Source organism: Bombyx mandarina, chromosome 10 (assembly GCF_030267445.1).
Source record: "Bombyx mandarina strain Sakado chromosome 10, ASM3026744v2".
Classification (NCBI taxonomy): domain Eukaryota; kingdom Metazoa; phylum Arthropoda; class Insecta; order Lepidoptera; family Bombycidae; genus Bombyx; species Bombyx mandarina.
Window position 1 is genome coordinate 6363217 of NC_143217.1, and position 16024 is coordinate 6379240.

Consider the following 16024-nt stretch of genomic DNA (forward strand, 5'->3'; position numbering starts at 1 on the left):
AAAGTCCTAATGTTAATAATATTACACAGACGGCGGCGACTTAGAACTATCATATATAAAAAAAAATTACTACCTGTACATAATAAAGCGAATAACTGTTCCATTTCATTTTATACACAATAGCGCTCACTCCTAGAAAAATAACGGTATTATCCATGAATACAAGTAGATTTATTCTAATTTGAAATATTATGTGTATTACCTATGTAGTCTATGCTAATCTATGGAGGCATTGGAGGCGCGCGGCGGTTGATTGACTCGACTTGTAGTAGCTTGCCGCCTCCGCGAATTTCTATGGTTATATTCGCGCCTAACATATAAGTATTTATTTATTGTTTAATGTGAATTACATTCCACTATGGGTGCCTATTTATCTGAACCTGTTACTGAAAAAGTGTCCAGCGATGAAGCGAACGATAAACTCGAATGCGGTGCAAGCTCCATGCAAGGATGGCGTGTCAATCAAGAGGTAAGCCTACTCCTGCGATAATCAACTATCCTACGTTGTTTCTTTACATAAATCGTTCTAACACATGTTACTATGATAGCAATCGACTTCATAATGTCTAAGTTCTCTGGATAATTGTTCATAAGCTTGCTAAAAGATTAGTCGTTACATACAATATTTTGTATTGTATGTACGTAGTGTGGACTATGTACATGTACACCTAATGAACTGCACTATGCAATGTACATTTCTAACAGCCAATACTAATCTGGAATACTGATGCTAAACTTCAATTTCTAATAGTGAAAAGTCCGCGATGACAATGTCATCTTCCCCGCTTTCTGAAACAAATAGCCAGCATTGCCAACCATTAATGTATATCAAAATGAAAATCATATTTTTTAAGCTAAAAATTGCCTTCAAATTGTGAACATCGTGTACTTAACCTATAAATATTGAATTATTTACTTACATACATTGTTACATATTTACATGTTATATATAACAATTTAATTATACAATCACGACAAATATAAATCCCTTAAACTAAAACGGCTTAATTTAAATCAATCATTAAGCATAGTATTACCTGTTTTTTATTAATAAGTAAATTTAGTTAACTAATTAAGTAAATGAAGCTAAATAAACTGATGAAATTTTAAATTTAACCACTTATGCTTGGATAGCCAATGATTAATAAAAGCCCGTATACACCATAATGTGATACTTTCAATACCATGACACATAAGCTTTAAGAGCAGCCAGAATGAATGACTGCTTTGTGACAAACATAAGGTTGTCGATACTACTTTTGTGATACATTTGAAATTGTAATTGTGTAATAAAAGACAATTTAAATGAATAAATAACATTCATTACCATTCTATTAACAGGATGCACATAACACAATTTTGGACTTTGATGTCAATACATCCCTTTTTGCGGTGTATGACGGTCATGGAGGTGCTGAGGTTGCCACATATTGTTCACAAATCTACCAAACTACATAAAAACACAGATGCTATAAAAGTGGAGATTATACAAAGCCTTAGAGATGCATTTCTTGGTTTTGATGCAACAATTGCTACAAAGAAGTTATGGATATCCTCAAAGTATTAGCAGGTGAGTACTTAATAATTAAAATTACTACATTGTATTATACTATACAAAACTGTTCAATGTTTTGATGATCTAGCAATATTGACGTTTGGGAAATATCCATGCCCAGTATTTAATCACATACCAAAATCACTGGAAGACTAGTTTTACAAAGATAATGATATGTTTGTGAATTACAGTATGGTTGATTTCCTTTACCAAGAAGGAGACCTTACAAGACTATGGCACTGAGATAGCTTATCTGTGAGGTGAAATAACTAGGCCTGACCTTAGATAGGTCAATGATATGGAAATCAAATGTGACTTTATAGGATCATTCTTAAGCTACTGGTATGCACACATACATGCTGCCATAGGAGCTAAGGGTGGATAAGCCAAGGACAAAGCTACTGACATACAATTCAACACTAAGTAGATATTGGCTTACATGACTATTTTATAAGATAAGGTATGAGGAAACAAGTATAGTTTGGTTTATTGCAAGTACTAAAACTTGCTTAGGAAGGAGCTTTGGCTTAGATTCCAACTAGAGCAAAATTAATAGTCTTGTGTATGTGTTCTATCAAACAGTGGACATCAAAGCTCGTAAGCATATAGAAAAATGGGGATAGAATTATTTTATCAACATTACCCTTAAACTATGACCAAAATGAGATTAATGTATACAATTTATGAAAATTCTGCATGGAAGTGACAGTAACAGTGCATCACATATTCAGTGACGTTTTGTGAGTGGATTGCTACAGGACGGTTTCTAATGTTGTAATGCAAAATAAATTAAAATCTGAACACTAAAGATCCACAAGGCTGTAAGACTTGATCACCCCAGTCTTTCAAAAACAAAAACAGATGTACAAGTCTTGCCTTTGGACCAAACTTTGAATTTTGTTCAAAATGTTCAAATAACATTTAAAAACTATCTCTGTAGTTTTAAAGTGACTAATTCTATCAAAGAATAGCTGATATATAAGCAAATCGAACTTTAATCATTTCAAACATTGATTGAAAAAAATACAAAGTTTATAAGGTTTTTAATTTTTTGTCAAGGTGAAATAATCCACCAGGCTCCAGCGACAATGAGGAAGAATCTGATGATGAAATGTAACCAACTTGTACCAAGAAGCACATCTACCTTTGCAGGTGAGCTATTTCAAAGTTTCTTGTTTCGAGCTTACTTTAGATATTATATAAATTCACATACACCTTGATTAGAGACCATATTATTTTACATAAGTAAAAGACAAGATATTATTATTCTTCATTGTAGAATTAGTTCATGAACATACTAGAACAACATCACATTTATTTCACATCCCACACATTATTAACATATCTGCTTGTAGGATTTGATTAGGCTTAGTTGCATAGCTTTGTAAGAGAACTCTGACCATCTCTATGCCATTATGAATGAATCACATGCGAGTGATCACAGTACTTACTTTAGCCAGCTAACACCACCACTAATACAGACATCAACCAGCGAAAAACACAGCAGTGTTATTTCAAAGGGAAAATCACTGGTTATTTCTCCCGCATTAGGGGAGAAATATCACACCCCGATCACCCTCTTCGGCCAACCTATACCCTGGGCCAGGAAGATCAAGTACCTGGTAGTCACCCTGGATGCATCCATGACATTCCGCCTGCATATAAAAACAGTCCGCGACTGTGCCGCATTTATTCTCGGCAGACTATCCATGATCTGTAAGCGGAGTAAAATGTCCCTTCGGAACAAGGTGACACTTTACAAAACTTGCATAAGGCCCGTCATGACTTACGTGAGTGTGGTGTTCGCTCACGCGGCCCGCACACACATAGACACCCTCCAATCCCTACAATCCGCTTTTGCAGGTTAGCCGTCGGGGCTCCGTGGTTCGTGAGGAACGTCGACCTTACACGACGACTGGGCCCCGAAACGATCCGCAACACATGAAGTCAATGTCGGAACGGTACTTCGATAAGGCTATACCTCATGATAATCGCCTTATCGTTGCCGCCGCTGACTACTCCCGAATCCTTATCACGCAGGAGCAAGTCACCGTCGTCGCCCTAGACACGTCCTTACGGATCCATCAGATCCAATAACTCTTGCATTAGATACCTTCCGCTCTAACACTAGGAGCAGCTGAGGAACCATGGTAACCGTACTCGTCGAACTCGACAAAAAGGTCGACGTGCAACCTAACCCAAGCATCAGCCCGCTGAGTTTCTCGCCGGATCTTCTCAGCGGGTCGCGATTCCGATCCGGTAGTAGATTAATTCGCAAAGCAATTGCTCTTGAGTGGTTAGGTCTCCTTTGGAGGCGCTTGGCCAGTTGTTACCAAATCCCACCCCTCCTGGCTGAGCTTTTGCACGCCCACTTGACCTTATGAAACTGGAAAGACCTCCGGGCCACTAGTAATCTTACAATCATAAAAAATACTACCACGAAAACAATGAAAATATCATTCTGTTTTTTTTTGACACTAAATAAGCAGACTACAAATTTACATCCATAAGTAATTACCAGGGCCTGTAGAAATCATGACTTGAATTAATCTTTAAAAAGGATTGGATGGAATATTTCTGATACATTAATAAAAGAGCCTGTCTTGTCCAAAGATATTGCTTTTTATACATTCTCATGTACCTGCAGGAACGGCTGTATGTCCAAGAACCCTCATATTTGTCCAATAGTATCCCATTCGGTTTTAAAGCTATTAGATTTATATTCCAAATTTATCATGAAAACATTAATTACACAGGAGGTGTTGGCTAAATATGAAAACAAATTAAGTTCGCTTCATCGAATAGACTTGGAGACACAGCTACGCCACTCTCACCATGTCTACGTGCCAAGAAGAATGTTGATGAACAGGATGCCGCAGGTCTTTAATTGTTATTGATGACTGTAGATGAAATATCTATAAAAAGTCTATAGATATTTATGAACTAAATGATTGTTATGTTTTTTTATTTTATTTAAATTACAAATTAGTGAAATTTTTCTTAGTTGTGGATATTGAAATACCGTAAGCAATTGAAAAACAACTTACAATACATATCAGCATTCACTTATTGTTTTTCACAAAATATCAATAAAGTATATAAGAGCAAATAAATAACTTAAAAATTACTATAGGTGCCTCCAGTTACTTAGGATTAGGATGCTCATCAGCTGCAGGTTCAAGCTCCGAACAGTCTAATCAAGGAGCTTCATCTAGCAAAAATGGACTTATTGCACAGGAAGATGTCAAGATGAACACAGAAGACGACACTGGGGGAGTCTCATCTACAAGTTCCAATGAAAAAGACAAAGAAACAAATGGAGAGGTAATTATCTGTATTTGAACCAATATGACAGTGAGATTATAAATACTTACAGTTTTAGTATTACAGTACTAATTAATTATTGATCGTTTCACATTTTCAGGTAAAAATAAAATTTCACAAACATTGTAATGTTGACAAATCTGTGTTCAGGTATATTCCATTCTTATTTTTATTCCATTTCAGGTATCAACAAGTGACCCAGATACCATTGCAAAAGATCCCATTGCTGTAGAACCTGAGAAAATAACTCAGCGGCACCAGACAGTTCTGATGACAATTTTCACCAGCCTGAACAAAGTGAAAATATTAAAATCTGTGATGCGGCTCCTAGGAATAGTTCTGATGTTTGCAATGGAGAAGTTTCGGATTCAAAAGAAGCTGAAGGGGAGGACAACAATATTTCATCATCTAATGGATCTGCCACGCCAGTCAAGTCTGGGAAAGCTAAAGGTAAACCAATAGCATTATAACTAATATTTTAAAAATAAATCATGGGTAGTGAAAATGTGCACAGTAAATGTTGGCTTAGATTGAATAGTATCAATGTATCAATGATAGTGACAATGTATCAATTTGGTACATTGACTAGCAGCAAAATCACTTGTAATATAGACATGCTGTCAACCTTGATGTTTCCAATATGGCTGCCCTAATTAAAAAGTAATAAATTTTATTTTATAAATAATAAAGATCATCGTTATGTTAGATAAAACTTCGCCAGTATCAAGTTCTGAAAAAGAAGCTCCAGAAAGACCAAAGAAGGCCAAATTACGACGAGCAGCTGCTGCTGTATATGAATCATTGCTGCTAGAGGCTGAGGAAGATGATGAAAGTGATTCGAATGATGAGACTTTTGAAGGAGGTGAAGTTAATTCGTCTGATGAAGAAAATGTGAATGGCAATGAAGATTCTTCCAATGAAGGTAATACTACCATACCAAGGTATACCAATAAAGAAAATTACAATTTTATTACATGTTTTGTTGGCTACCTGTTGATTTTAATTGTTTGGATGTTTAAAAGTACAAGAAGCTTGCTTAGTAATTGCTATTTTTCTATAAGTATTGCAGTTTTTATTTTTAGGCACCTTTAAATGTTTAGATTAAAGATTAAAATAAATTAGAATTCTGCCCGAAAAATTCCCTATTTGCCAGTGAATTTCGAAATATATTTTATAATAAGCTAATAACTTTATATAACAATCTTTTGTGCAGATGGAGGTGAAGAGGAAGATGACGAGGAAGACTATGAAGGTGATTCTAGTGATGAAGGTGAAGAAGATTTGAGCATGACTGAGGAACCTGGCAATGACAGTGGATGTACAGCAGTGGTGGCATTGCTAAGAGGTGAAATTTTTGTCTATTCCTCTATCAATTCTAAAGTCATTATGCATAAAGGACATCTCCTCTTTTGTACACAGAAACATTTTTTCTACTACCATGTCACTTCTCAAAATGAAACGAGATTTTTCAGTTGCAATTAAGTTGGGTCTTATTGAACACAATTCAAAGAAACATCAAATTTCCAATAAGTATTCAACTTTTTGAAATTGTGTTATATTAAACCGTGTTACAGTTCATCTCAATTCCTGTACTGTGTAATATCAATATCAGTTTTAGAAGTACTACGTTGTACTAGGGATTCCTGTACTAAACAGAAACAATTATATTCATTTATATAATTAAGCCTATAAGGCAATGAAATAGGATACTTCTAACCGAAAACGATTACTTACAGCATGTGAATTAAATACTTGATTTAATATGTGTAATCTGCAATGTCTAAAACCTGTAATTAATGCAATAATATCTTCTGTTCACCATCTTATAGCAATATGATTTCTGGAGTTATGTATCACAACTATTTTTTACTGATAAAACAATATTTGAAAATGTTATTTTTATTATGTATATTTGATTATTATTCATAATAATAAATTATCTCACAGGTAATGAGTTATATGTCGCGAACGCAGGCGATTCGCGTTGTATTCTCTGCAGAGATGGCACTGCGATTGATATGTCAATTGATCACAACCTGAAGACTTGCCAGAACTCGAACGTATAACTAAAGCAGGCGGAAAAGTTTCTAATGACGGTCGAATTAATGGCGGATTAAATCTTTCACGAGCTATTGGCGACCATTCGTACAAGCAAAACAAAGACCTTGGTGCTAAAGAGCAAATGATCACAGCACTACCTGACGTGAAGAAATTATTAATAGATCCAATCAAAGACCAGTTCATGGTTTTAGCTTGTGACGGAATTTGGAATTATATGTCTAGTCAAGATGTTTGTAATTTCATTTTGCCGCGATTGGCAGAAGGCAGAGACAAACTGTCGCAAATATGTGAAGAGGTATGTTAAGAGCTTCTTAAATTTATATAGATAAAAACCTTTATTACCTATATAGTTGCATAAAGGCTGCGTTCTTGACAGATCTTAATCGGGCGCACGAGTTATCTTCGTTGTAACAGTGAATTTACTATGAAAATGCGTCTTTACCTACTAATATAATCTTTATCATAAAGGAAATCACAAAATGCCAACTTAACAATTTAAATGTTGCGCTAAATTTATTATATTACATCGATCGCATTCTTTCGGCTGTTGGACAATATTTACCACCACCATACATACTAACAAAATATAAATACAAAGTTCTTGTCAAGTAATTGTAATAAAGATTGTTTATCAGTAATGGTAATCAAAATTTGTTAAAATAATCTACTTTAGGGAAAATAGTGGAATTACTTTACTATTTATAATTAATTATCTTGATTGCACCCAATCCCCATTCACATAGTTAGTCCCGATGACGATTTTTTCTTAAAATCCGTACCTGTTGTTTAATTGCTATCAGAAACTGTAAGGGTAAATTAATGATTAAAATGATTTATTATTGGTTTCGTAAAAAACTTCACAACACTTAAACATCACGGTATCTTATTTTTCTTCTAATTTTTTTTTTGTTTCAGATGTTTGATCACTGTTTAGCACCAAGCACAATGGGAGATGGCACGGGCTGTGATAATATGACAGCTATTATAGTACGATTTAAAGATGGAGCCATTGCTGAAATTGGACAGCATAATAATACCATTGTTTCAAAAAAACGCACAGCTGAAGATGAACCTAGTGAAGAAACAAACAGGAACCTAAAAGGCAAAAACCGATGATTCTCTTTCAAGTTCAGTAGTGACTTCAAGTGTTTAAGACTAAGATCTATTAGTGCTGTAACCACACATAGTATTGTGAAATATATCGAAGGGGACTTATAATTTATATTTTACGGAATAGGCATTGTATGTAGTAACTAAGGTTCTTTTACAAAAAAAATACAAACTTTTTTTTGTAACATACCCTTTTTTCAGTAACGAATCTCCCTCGGAAGCGATCAGTTGATGTTTGCCACAATTATGTTGCTGATATTAAAACTCAAATAGATATCCATTACAAATTTCGTAAATAATAATTCTTTTAAAAATGTACTTTGTGCAGCCAGTTAGTGTAGTGAAATGATGTTCTAGATATTGCTTGTTAAATAGTAATGATCTTAACATAATGAGCTCAATTTAATACAAGCATTAACTTTAAAAATACATTTTACTTCTGCAAGTTGTAGTAGAGTATTGTTTAGATCCTTTTCTAAATTTTATAGAACAAAAGTGTGTTGTATGCAGGTTCTGAGGGCAGTATTCCCATAGACATAGACAAACATAAAAAATACTACCTAAATATATTGAGGAAAATGATCTATTTGCTATTGAAAGTATCATTTTATCGGTTTGATACTTTGTGAGTCCACAATGCAAAGCACATCAGCTAATATTGGCTTCCAGCTTTGTTAAGAAAGTTCATTTTCCTTTTGGCTTATGGATCGAATGTCTTACACTCTGTGAGTTGTGCCAGTTCTAGTATAATAATAAAAAAGACTTATGGTCTTTTTATAAATACTTATCAGACCTTTATACATGCCTGTGATATAAAGATTTTCACATACTTCAATAACAAATGGTCTTAGCTGGTTTATAAAGCTCCAGTAACTCACTATGAATGAGACCTTAATTTATGTATTATTGGTGAATAATACAAAATAATGTTAAAAGCTTAAATGATAAAATATTAAGGCAATTGATGATTAGAGAATACACAATGAGGGAGAAAATTTGCCGGTAATGTTAAATGACATCAGAACTGAATTTTGACTATAGCAATTAGTTTGTAAGCTGTAATTGGTAAGTTTAAAAAATCAAAATGGTGTAGTAATGTTGAATCAGCTTATACCTGCATGTGGTTAATAAATTGTTGGTTAAATAATCATACACCGGCTGAAATTGTAAAGCATATGAATGTTATCAAATTCATGCTGGAAAAATATTTCGTTCTTTTAAAACTTGACTTGATTTGTGGTATGTTGAGCTGCCCATTTTTTTGTAATTTTTATAAATTATGTTGTGAATAGTCATAATGCGTTTATCTCAATATATAAACATATTTGAATTAATGTAATGTCAACGTTTACCTGTATCTACATAAAAATAATTCTATAAAAGGGATTGTAACTTAAATTTCATTAATGATTATACATTTTAGTAATAAGTAGTAGTATTTTTGTAATAACGAAGTGTAATAGAGTTTCCTCGTGTAGTACCTTATCAGATATCTATATGACGGATTTGATTTCACAATTATTGAAAAACCCCAAATTCAGTAGCAAGAGGAGCTAGCTTGTTTTCTTTTCCTGTGTGTTTCAATGAAAATTACACTTTACAGACTGAATTGTAGTTTTATTCAACAATTCAATCCATACATTTATGTCTCCGTATAATAAGCGCCATTGAATTTATAAATGTTCTCCCGATATTTACAGGCTGTATTATTCTGTTAATGGAATTCATAATAGTAAGTATAAAACGATTACAACTGATTTTAAGTTTGCTACTGAATTAGTTTCGCTAACGGTAGGGTTTCTAGTCAGTTCATTACCTCCACTCTGCCCATTTCTGCTGCGAAATAGTAATGCGTTCGGGTTTGAAGGGTAGGACAGTTAAACTACACAATTGAGATTTGAGACTAAACTAGGGGTGTTAAATAGAGTGATAATAAGTATGACGCAATTAACTTTTATTAAATGCTATTTTCTTTATTTTTCGTCATAGTCCCCTTTCAGGTTTATACACTTGGGATATCGTTTTTTCTAAGCCTAAAATTTTTTAAATATATTCTTGCTGATCCCACCAGATTGTTTACTTCAGTGATAGGATAATGGCGGCGCGGAGCGAAGCATGAACGCGACTTTATTTAATCATTAAGCGTTGCATTCCGTAACTTGTAAAATCACAATACTATGGATTTATTATTTAATGTGTGTTGATGAACAGGAAAATTAAAATGATTACAAATTATCGACTGAAGTCTGACTACATTTAACATAAAAGCTAACGGCTCGTAAACTTAAGCGGTGATTTAAAGATAACACATTACGTTATTTTCAAACCCAATGATATTTTGTTAATGATAGTTTGAGAACGCGTTCTGAAACTGAAAATCCATTGCTATAATAACTTAACTAATGGTATCAATTCTAAACAATAAGTAGAGGTAATAATATAATTAGAACTTATACAACCGATTGAAAAGGATATATACTAAATATATTACTAAAAATAACTCTTATTTATTTATTTATTAAAATTAACGTAATTGTGTAAGGTATTCAATTGTTTCCATCTGAGTTGCTTCAAGGATTTGAAGTGTATCGTATTCGCTGTCTATTTGTTCCAATAATGAAGTTTTGTCGTTAATTTCCGCCTGAAAGTGTTGTATTTCTTGTATTCATCAAACTTACGTACAATATTAAAGTTATCAATAAGAGCGATGATAAAAAAAAGCTACATCACAGTAACAGAAGAAATATTCTTTATTTAAATTAACCGGTCAACGGTCACAACTGTCAGTTTGTCATATGACTCGTCACTAGTGAACAAAAAATTACCTCTCATTATCTTTTTAACGACCCTAAGAAAAGAGTATATATTTTTGATTCTAATTTCTGGATGAAATTAGTTGAAGAGTGACAATAAGCTCATAAAGGCAATGAGTTGCTTTCGATTCTTCTCAGCAGGTCGTGATTCCGATCCTATGTGATAAATACACTCGCAGAGCAGATGTCTATGACCTATTAAACGTCTTTTGGAGTTGTTCGAGGAGCTGTTATTAGATTCCATCCGTTCTGACAAAGCCCGTCCATCTTAGTGAAGCTGCGAAGACACCTAAATCACAGCGCTCCATCGTGTATAAAAGCAATAAAATCACAAGTAGATTGACTAAATGCAGCGCTGAGATGCCTTTAATTAAATCAGTGAGCTATCTAGAACATTAGAAACATGAATCGAACGCATTCGCGGCTATTAAATGTAAATCATTCTGGCAAACGATACTAGAAAAACTTCACGCTATAGCCCTACTTAAAGGATTCGATGTCCCGTGCGTGTCCCGGTTCAAGTGAAAACCCCACGGGACAACACGTAGAAAAGGGAAATGTACGGGCTGGGCTCTGCTGCTAATCCCGTCCGCTGATATTATGAGATGAAGGGAGAAACGTCTGTACAGCATACTGTATGACTACTGCAAGCAGAAGATACATAGTTCTCGGAGAGCAAACTCTGCTATGTTGAAGAAATGGAAATATGTCCATGTATGTATGTTGATATGATAAGAAAAAAAAAGAACACAATGGGGTAGTCACAGTATATCCATGTTGCTCGCTGTGACGAATAGGCTTACTTGGAGTGGGGTGGTTTCACTACTCCTTGTGAGCAATAACAAAAGGTTAAAAAACGGGTTTTTTTAAGGATAGAAGATGGCTTCCAAAATTAAAGTAGTCTTATAATATACGGTAAAATGAACTAAAATATAAGATCTTGAGTAAAAAAGTTTATAAAAGGTAAAGTGAGTAAAAGGTAAAGTTTGAGTGCCTGAGCACGAAATTAAATTATTGAAGACATTTTCCAACAAAATTATATAACATTTCATACCTAGTTATTAAATTTATATTTTCGTTTAATTAAATGGCTATCTATAAATTATGATAATAAAAAAACAATCTTACTTGCAATTTCAGCTGTTCGGATTCCTTATCTTTGGCTATTGATTTTAATAAGTTCATTGCTCCTATTGCAGCCATTTTCTTATTTTCAACATTGTCGCCGAGATCTTTAATTAGATCTAACAGCGAACTTATAATTTTTTCAAAATTTTGCACCTCTGCAATGCCGAAAATGGCACAGTTATATTACTAATAATTAGTACATAAATATCACGAGATCGTAGGATTTTCGGTTATTAAATCCACCAATTTGAGTAATCGTACCAGCTCGTACTGTCTTACAATAAACTGAAACATTAATTGATAACGACAACAATAACTAAGTTTAATAAAAACTTAGTGTATACCATGGTATATAGAACGTATCCAATGTTTACAGTTGAACTCAGATACTACTATTCTCGTACTCCTTACAGGTGTCCCTTAAATCTTCAGTATCTTTCAAAACATTCTCCTCAAGAACCTTTATTTTATTGATGTCATCGTAAAATAGGTGAACTTTTTGCAGTTCTTCAGCCATAACTGAGTGAATCAATAAAATAATAATAATCAGTAACTAGAGACTGTAGTAGTAATTTCACTATAGTTGTAGTAGTACATTAAATAAATTATTGTATTTGTATCCTTCCCTAATGATTTGTAACTAAAATCTAAAAGAATACCAATAGCAAATATCAATCTTCTAGTTGTTATTTTTTTTAAATGTAATTTTTATAATCTTACATTTAATGTAGGTATTGTTTGTTTTAGTTGTACTGCTTTTGTTGTCTTAGCAACGTATCGACGTTGGTTAAAACAATATAATATGGAGTCGTTTTATCAAAACAGTTCTAGATTAATGAGTATTTTGTACGAAAAGGATTAGTCTTTTTATAGACAGGTATTGTAAAGAAAACAGTATTTTAAAAACGTATTTCACTTTGTGACAGATTTTAAATAATGATTGAATATGTTAAATTAATATATTAAGCGTTAAAGTGCCGATTTGTACTGAAAAATTTAAAAACCTTTTATTTTTAAATATTTATTTAATTAAAATATCTACCATTGTTATCTATACATTGCTACCATCTAATAGGAAGGTCATTTATGCTTTTGCTATAGAACTCTGGTGATCTAGATTCTACAAACTGAGTGAAAGCATTTTGCACTGCCTCCTGGGAAGAAAACTTTTTATCACGTAGAAAATTGTCCAAATCACGAAAAAGTTATGAGCGGTGCTCTTTTCAGCACCCGCTTTAGCAGAACCAATTTACTGCACTCACCTGCTCCTCGTCTAACTAACCTTTATAATAATCTAGTCAGTAAAGCTGAAAACCTTGACATATTTGGCGATTCCCTTCCAATATTCAGGAACAAAATTATAAAAAGTTGTTATGGAACCTCAGCCTCAGCCTTGGTCTGAATACTTGGGTATTGCTGTCCTTGTTGTCTTTCTTTTGTTTTATTATTATTATTATTATTAGTATTGTTAAATCTGTTCATGTAATGCATGCTGTGATTGCCTCTAATTAGAGTTGCAGCTATCAATTATTATTGCTCTATACATGTCAATGCTATTTTATGTCTTACTGTAAACCCTGTTGGTAATCCTTAAATAAATAAATAAATAAAATAGTTTACAATTTGCGTAATTTGTTCCTTTAAAGTTTATGATGATTTTTTGCCGTGAAGTTGTGTGATTTGTTTTATTTTGTCTATTTAGTGTTTCTTCTGGTTTAAATGTGTACTAATGGTGGCATATTAACTGTGTAATATCTGTGAAAGTGCACAAATGTGGGAAAATGGAACATAGTCGCTCGGACGTAACTTCTCGGGATCCTCGAAAAAGGTCTAGTGAAAAAATCTTAGTAAATGACCACCATTTTACTGAGATTATATTTCATCCCATATCATCTCATTTCATTTCATTTGATTTCATCCCAGTTGATTAATGTCTCAAATTAATCATTTTCATTTCATTTCACTCCATAATATCATTTTTCATAAAAATATGAATATAAATTAAAATAAGACGTGACTTAAAAGTCTCAGTTACCAGATCGTAAAATCCCCTAAAAAAAGTTTATGATAACAAGAATAACAAGCATAGATTATACACTTATAACAAGGCTTTGTTCATAAAATTGAAGTGAAGATTATGTGATTTAATTATATATAAATACTATTTAATGATTATTTAATGTACCTATATAAGCAGTTAGACAGATCTGTAGACTCTGTAGTGTTTGTTTAATTAAAAAAATAACAAGACTTTAATCGTTTCAATTAAATCCGAATTTATGATACCAAATACATAAATATCACGAGATCGTAGGATTTTCGGTTATTAAATCCACCAATTTGAGTAATCGTACCAGCTCGTACTGTCTTACAATAAACTGAAACATTAATTGATAACGACAACAATAACTAAGTTTAATAAAAACTTAGTGTATACCATGGTATATAGAACGTATCCAATGTTTACAGTTGAACTCAGATACCTACTATTCTCGTACTCCTTACAGGTGTCCCTTAAATCTTCAGTATCTTTCAAACATTCTCCTCAAGAACCTTTATTTTATTGATGTCATCGTAAAATAGGTGAACTTTTGCAGTTCTTCAGCCATAACTGAGTGAATCAATAAAATAATAATAATCAGTAACTAGAGACTGTAGTAGTAATTTCACTATAGTTGTAGTAGTACATTAAATAAATTATTGTATTTGTATCCTTCCCTAATGATTTGTAACTAAAATCTAAAAGAATACCAATAGCAAATATCAATCTTCTAGTTGTTATTTTTTTTAAATGTAATTTTTATAATCTTACATTTAATGTAGGTATTGTTTGTTTTAGTTGTACTGCTTTTGTTGTCTTAGCAACGTATCGACGTTGGTTAAAACAATATAATATGGAGTCGTTTTATCAAAACAGTTCTAGATTAATGAGTATTTTGTACGAAAAGGATTAGTCTTTTTATAGACAGGTATTGTAAAGAAAACAGTATTTTAAAAACGTATTTCACTTTGTGACAGATTTTAAATAATGATTGAATATGTTAAATTAATATATTAAGCGTTAAAGTGCCGATTTGTACTGAAAAATTTAAAAACCTTTTATTTTTAAATATTTATTTAATTAAAATATCTACCATTGTTATCTATACATTGCTACCATCTAATAGGAAGGTCATTTATGCTTTTGCTATAGAACTCTGGTGATCTAGATTCTACAAACTGAGTGAAAGCATTTTGCACTGCCTCCTGGGAAGAAAACTTTTTATCACGTAGAAAATTGTCCAAATCACGAAAAAGTTATGAGCGGTGCTCTTTTCAGCACCCGCTTTAGCAGAACCAATTTACTGCACTCACCTGCTCCTCGTCTAACTAACCTTTATAATAATCTAGTCAGTAAAGCTGAAAACCTTGACATATTTGGCGATTCCCTTCCAATATTCAGGAACAAAATTATAAAAAGTTGTTATGGAACCTCAGCCTCAGCCTTGGTCTGAATACTTGGGTATTGCTGTCCTTGTTGTCTTTCTTTTGTTTTATTATTATTATTATTATTAGTATTGTTAAATCTGTTCATGTAATGCATGCTGTGATTGCCTCTAATTAGAGTTGCAGCTATCAATTATTATTGCTCTATACATGTCAATGCTATTTTATGTCTTACTGTAAACCCTGTTGGTAATCCTTAAATAAATAAATAAATAAATAGTTTACAATTTGCGTAATTTGTTCCTTTAAAGTTTATGATGATTTTTTGCCGTGAAGTTGTGTGATTTGTTTTATTTTGTCTATTTAGTGTTTCTTCTGGTTTAAATGTGTACTAATGGTGGCATATTAACTGTGTAATATCTGTGAAAGTGCACAAATGTGGGAAAATGGAACATAGTCGCTCGGACGTAACTTCTCGGGATCCTCGAAAAAGGTCTAGTGAAAAAATCTTAGTAAATGACCACCATTTTACTGAGATTATATTTCATCCCATATCATCTCATTTCATTTCATTTGATTTCATCCCAGTTGATTAATGTCTCAAATT

The 16024-nt window shown here is 32.8% G+C and overlaps 2 protein-coding genes across 4 annotated transcripts; one reads left to right on the forward strand and one right to left on the reverse strand.

Annotated features, from left to right (window-relative positions):
• Positions 1-216: 216 nt before the first annotated feature.
• Positions 217-9659, forward strand: LOC114248716 (putative protein phosphatase CG10417). Its single transcript, XM_089730319.1, is given in 17 exon segments — positions 217-469; positions 1342-1493; positions 1495-1532; positions 1535-1574; positions 2615-2661; positions 2664-2707; positions 4312-4354; positions 4357-4434; positions 4689-4879; positions 5063-5120; positions 5123-5329; positions 5586-5801; positions 6093-6224; positions 6827-6910; positions 6913-7235; positions 7856-8040; positions 8042-9659. Coding segments are annotated over 17 exon segments (2001 nt in total). The 5' UTR covers positions 217-358; the 3' UTR covers positions 8094-9659.
• On the reverse strand, positions 7910-13463 carry LOC114248739 (uncharacterized). 3 transcript variants are annotated; one of them, XM_089730318.1, is made up of 4 exons: positions 13274-13463; positions 12385-12510; positions 11992-12146; positions 7910-10691 (listed from the first exon to the last, which is right to left on the reverse strand). In XM_089730318.1, the coding sequence occupies exons 2-4, from the start codon at positions 12506-12508 to the stop codon at positions 10575-10577; spliced, it is 396 nt and encodes a 131-aa protein (XP_089586444.1). In that variant the 5' UTR covers positions 12509-12510; positions 13274-13463; the 3' UTR covers positions 7910-10574. The 3 variants fall into 3 exon arrangements, with proteins under 3 accessions (XP_089586444.1, XP_028037948.1, XP_028037947.1); XM_028182147.2 differs by lacking the exon at positions 13274-13463 and adding an exon at positions 12712-12836; XM_028182146.2 differs by lacking the exon at positions 13274-13463 and adding an exon at positions 12651-12669.
• Between the last annotated feature and the right edge of the window lie 2561 nt (positions 13464-16024).